At 46.0% G+C, this 3471-nt stretch overlaps 2 protein-coding genes across 2 annotated transcripts in view; both read right to left on the bottom strand.

Moving 5' to 3' along the window:
* LOC118406535 overlaps positions 1-1248 on the bottom strand; it is a 6313-nt gene extending 5065 nt beyond the window's left edge. The window contains exons 1-4 of the mRNA XM_035806597.1: positions 1149-1248; positions 542-621; positions 325-377; positions 31-108 (exon numbers count right to left, since the gene is read on the bottom strand). Of these exons, the coding sequence (XP_035662490.1) occupies positions 31-108; positions 325-377; positions 542-621; positions 1149-1150 (213 nt within the window). The 5' untranslated portion in view covers positions 1151-1248. The remainder of the gene's footprint in view (positions 1-30; positions 109-324; positions 378-541; positions 622-1148) is intronic.
* Positions 1249-2362: 1114 nt separating this feature from the next.
* The window catches only part of LOC118406534, a 6584-nt gene continuing 5475 nt past the window's right edge, over positions 2363-3471 (bottom strand). Inside the window, exons 4-5 of the mRNA XM_035806596.1 lie at positions 2643-3117; positions 2363-2382 (exon numbers count right to left, since the gene is read on the bottom strand). Of these exons, the coding sequence (XP_035662489.1) occupies positions 2363-2382; positions 2643-3117 (495 nt within the window). The remainder of the gene's footprint in view (positions 2383-2642; positions 3118-3471) is intronic.

Genomic DNA, 3471 nt, shown 5'->3' with positions numbered 1-3471 from the left:
TCGAGTCATGGGGGTACTCGAAGAAATCACATACGTGGTTCGTAGTCCGTGACCGTGGCTTATGACTCCAGAGACATGGACCTTCATCTGGTCGGCGGTAGTTAGGTCCTAGGACAAGGAATGTGGCGGTGAAACAACAAGCTACTATCAATTATGTTTCCCCCCTTCTGTTTCCTTTTCCAAAAAAATTCTTTTCTTATACTAGAATAGTTCAGAGAACCTTAAAATTATACATGGCATTGTAATCCATAACACCTGCATAAGGAGTTATCAATTAACGACGTAAATAAAAACGTTTAACATCAGTTAATACAATCTTCGTACCTTTGACTTGTCTCCAACGAAATGCGGCAAGTACGTCTTGGCCTGATCCATTCCTGTATGTGTACACAATCAGTGGCTTAAGCTTATTGGTCTCTGTGTCTGATGCAACGAAAAATAAGATGATATTTTAGCTATATGCTAAGTATGTGTATTTTTACATAATATGGGATGGTGCCAGACTTGTGTTTATTATAGTTCAAAAGGAGACTTTCCTCACCATCGACTATAAGGCTGAGGTACTTTTCAGGCTCTTTCCTTGCCGCTTCCCGTCTCTGATAGTAGGCCAGTCGCTCAGCCCTGAAAAATAAATATTAAAGCGATAAGCAAACGTGATACCCGAAACCAAGACAACGAAGCACATTGATAAAATCGTTATCTCTGCCAACAAATATCACGGGACTCAAAGCAAGACATAAAGGACCTTTTAGTAAGGTCACCACGTAACACAATCACGAAGGTCATTTCAAGTGTGACCCGAAAGGCACTCAAATGTTACGGGTGACATACACAGCATCTCTTCTCCCTAAGTCATAAACATTATGATTCAGACCAGCTGAATTACTCATGTAATTGTAACGTGCGGTGTGGCTCCCCAAACACGGGACTTACATTTAACGTCCTATCCGACGCTAGGTACTCATTTTAACCGGAGTGAAGTGAGGAAAGTTTGTTAAGTGCCTTTTCGGAAGACACAATATCGGTGACAACGGCCGGACATGGGACCAAGCCAAACACAATGCCAATACGCCACTCGATCTCACAAAATCTCTATATTACCTGCAAAACGAGCAATGGCAATGACTAATGATAGTGCAAGACATTACATTTGCCTGGCATCGTGCTCCTGTCTCTTCAACTTGATCTCCCTCCTCTTGACAGGGTCCCTTGTTTTAGCCAGGTTCCGTCCCAGGCGCACACAGATGGTACACTTTGTAAAGAGACTACACTGTTAAGAAAAGAAAATTACCATTTAGTATTGTAGGCAAGTTGAAACTATGAAATCAAATCAAACGTCGCTTCAAAACTGACTGAAAAATATTTTCAAATCAAAATCTGCCTGTATCGAAATCGTACCGTTTTTATTGAAACGTGGGGGTAGAAGTACTTCCACATATTCCGGAAAGACTCCTCACAACAGAACTTCTGTGAGCGCTCCTCGCATTCTTCTGCGTATTTGTTGTAGATGTCAACTTTTCGGGTGTTGTACGGAAGCCATATTTCATTCTTGTGTGGCATTTTGTCCCCATGATTTGCTACATAATACCCAAACCAGACGGAGGCGCTTACGCATTGAATGGATAAAGACCTTCCCCGCCTTAGTCCGTCCCACTCCAGCCCCAGCTTGAAATCCTTTAACTCCCGGTAGTATGCGTTTTTATTAATACCATAAACTCGACACCACGCTTCCCTGCACAATACAATGCCGTCAACCTTGAATTCGAAATACACTTTTTCCCTTCCGACTTGAAAGCTTCCAAGTTTTTCTTTTATCCATCGTTTCCTTGATTCTGCACAGAAGTAGTCCGTCCTTTTCGCCTTCATGGTTGATCTGGAAAATCGAGAAGCGCAGTTTTTCTTACAGCAACGCTCAAGTGCAGCAACCTTTCGCAGCGTAGTCGGGTGTATAGCACGTAGTAGTAGTTTGCTCCTGCTCTTTACTTCCGAATCTTTGCAACGTCTCGAAGTTTTAGGCCGAACTTGAGGCTCTGCGAAATATGAGCTGTCCAAATTTTCGGAATCGGTTGACTCCATGTCTGACGATGCAAAATCTTCGTTGGCTTCACTGTCACTGTGGGTTGACTGGCTACTAATGGACATGTCGTCGGCATCTAGATCTTGTGCCTGTTTTCGGGGGGACAGTATAACGGGGGAGTATGGTGTATCAGGCTCGTTGAAATCAAACACATCGTTCAATGGGTTGCTTGTGTATGACTGAACTGGAGAGATTGAAGGCGAACGCGGTAACGGCTGCAATGGGGACGATCCAGTAGTTGCAGGCGAGAGGGGCGACGGCCGCAGTGGAGACAGTACAGATGCTTCAGGCGAACGGGGCAACGGCTGCAATGGGGACGATCCACTATATGCAGGCAAACAGGGAGACGACAACAATGGGGACGATCCAGTACTTGCAGGCGAACGGAGCAACGGCCGAAGTGGGGACGATTCAGCTGCTTCTGGCGAACGGAGCAACGGCCGAAGTGGGGACGATTCAGCTGCTTCTGGCGAACGGAGCAACGGCCGAAGTGGGGACGATTCAGCTGCTTCTGGCGAACGGAGCAACGGCCGAAGTGGGGACGATTCAGCTGCTTTTGGCGAACGGAGCAACGGCCGAAGTGGGGACGATTCAGCTGCTTCTGGCGAACGGAGCAACGGCCGAAGTGGGGACGATTCAGCTGCTTCTGGCGAACGGAGCAACGGCCGAAGTGGGGACGATTCAGCTGCTTCAGGCGAACGGGGCGATGACCTCAGAGGGGACAATCCAGTGATTACAGGCGAACGGGACAGTGGCCGTAGTGGGAACGATTTGAAGTGTTCAGATGAAGTGTGGGAGACTTGTCCATCATGGTTTTGTGCATGCTTCTGATTCCCGCAGGACCTCAACCATGTTGACACGTTGTACGGAATGGAACGGTTGGAGCGGACAGCATCTTTGACGTGGCCCGTTGGTAGATCACAGTTCGCCTTCTTGCTTGACGTGAAAGCGAGGCAGTTGCAAGCGCCCCCGCAGCCACATGTTTCCTCCTCGGCATGAAGCAGTGAATCATCCGTTACAGATTTGGAAGGGACATCATTCTGAAAGTCGAAGTCACAAAGTATTAGATCTAGCATTGATCTATATCTTACATCATGCAGCTGGCATATAACGCTGAAAACTTCGGAACCAACGATCAGTTATGCCTTACACATACAAACTCTTTGCAACTAACTAATAATGTCAAGACTACTTAATAGGCGAACATAAAACACGTTTAAAAATAAATAATACAACAGGGGAAAACAACTGGGGTCAATAGGGGGCGTAATCTCTTCCAACTTTATCAAATAACGGTGCAAATTGATAAGCAGACTATAGAATCATGTCAGTGTAACTTGTTTAAAAAAAAGAGCGCATGCACACACACACGCAGACAGACAGACACACACACA

This window comes from Branchiostoma floridae, chromosome 19 (assembly GCF_000003815.2).
Source record: "Branchiostoma floridae strain S238N-H82 chromosome 19, Bfl_VNyyK, whole genome shotgun sequence".
In the NCBI taxonomy this organism is placed as follows: domain Eukaryota; kingdom Metazoa; phylum Chordata; class Leptocardii; order Amphioxiformes; family Branchiostomatidae; genus Branchiostoma; species Branchiostoma floridae.
The sequence above is the reverse complement of the archived record's forward strand: the minus strand, read 5'-3'. Positions and strand labels throughout refer to the sequence as shown.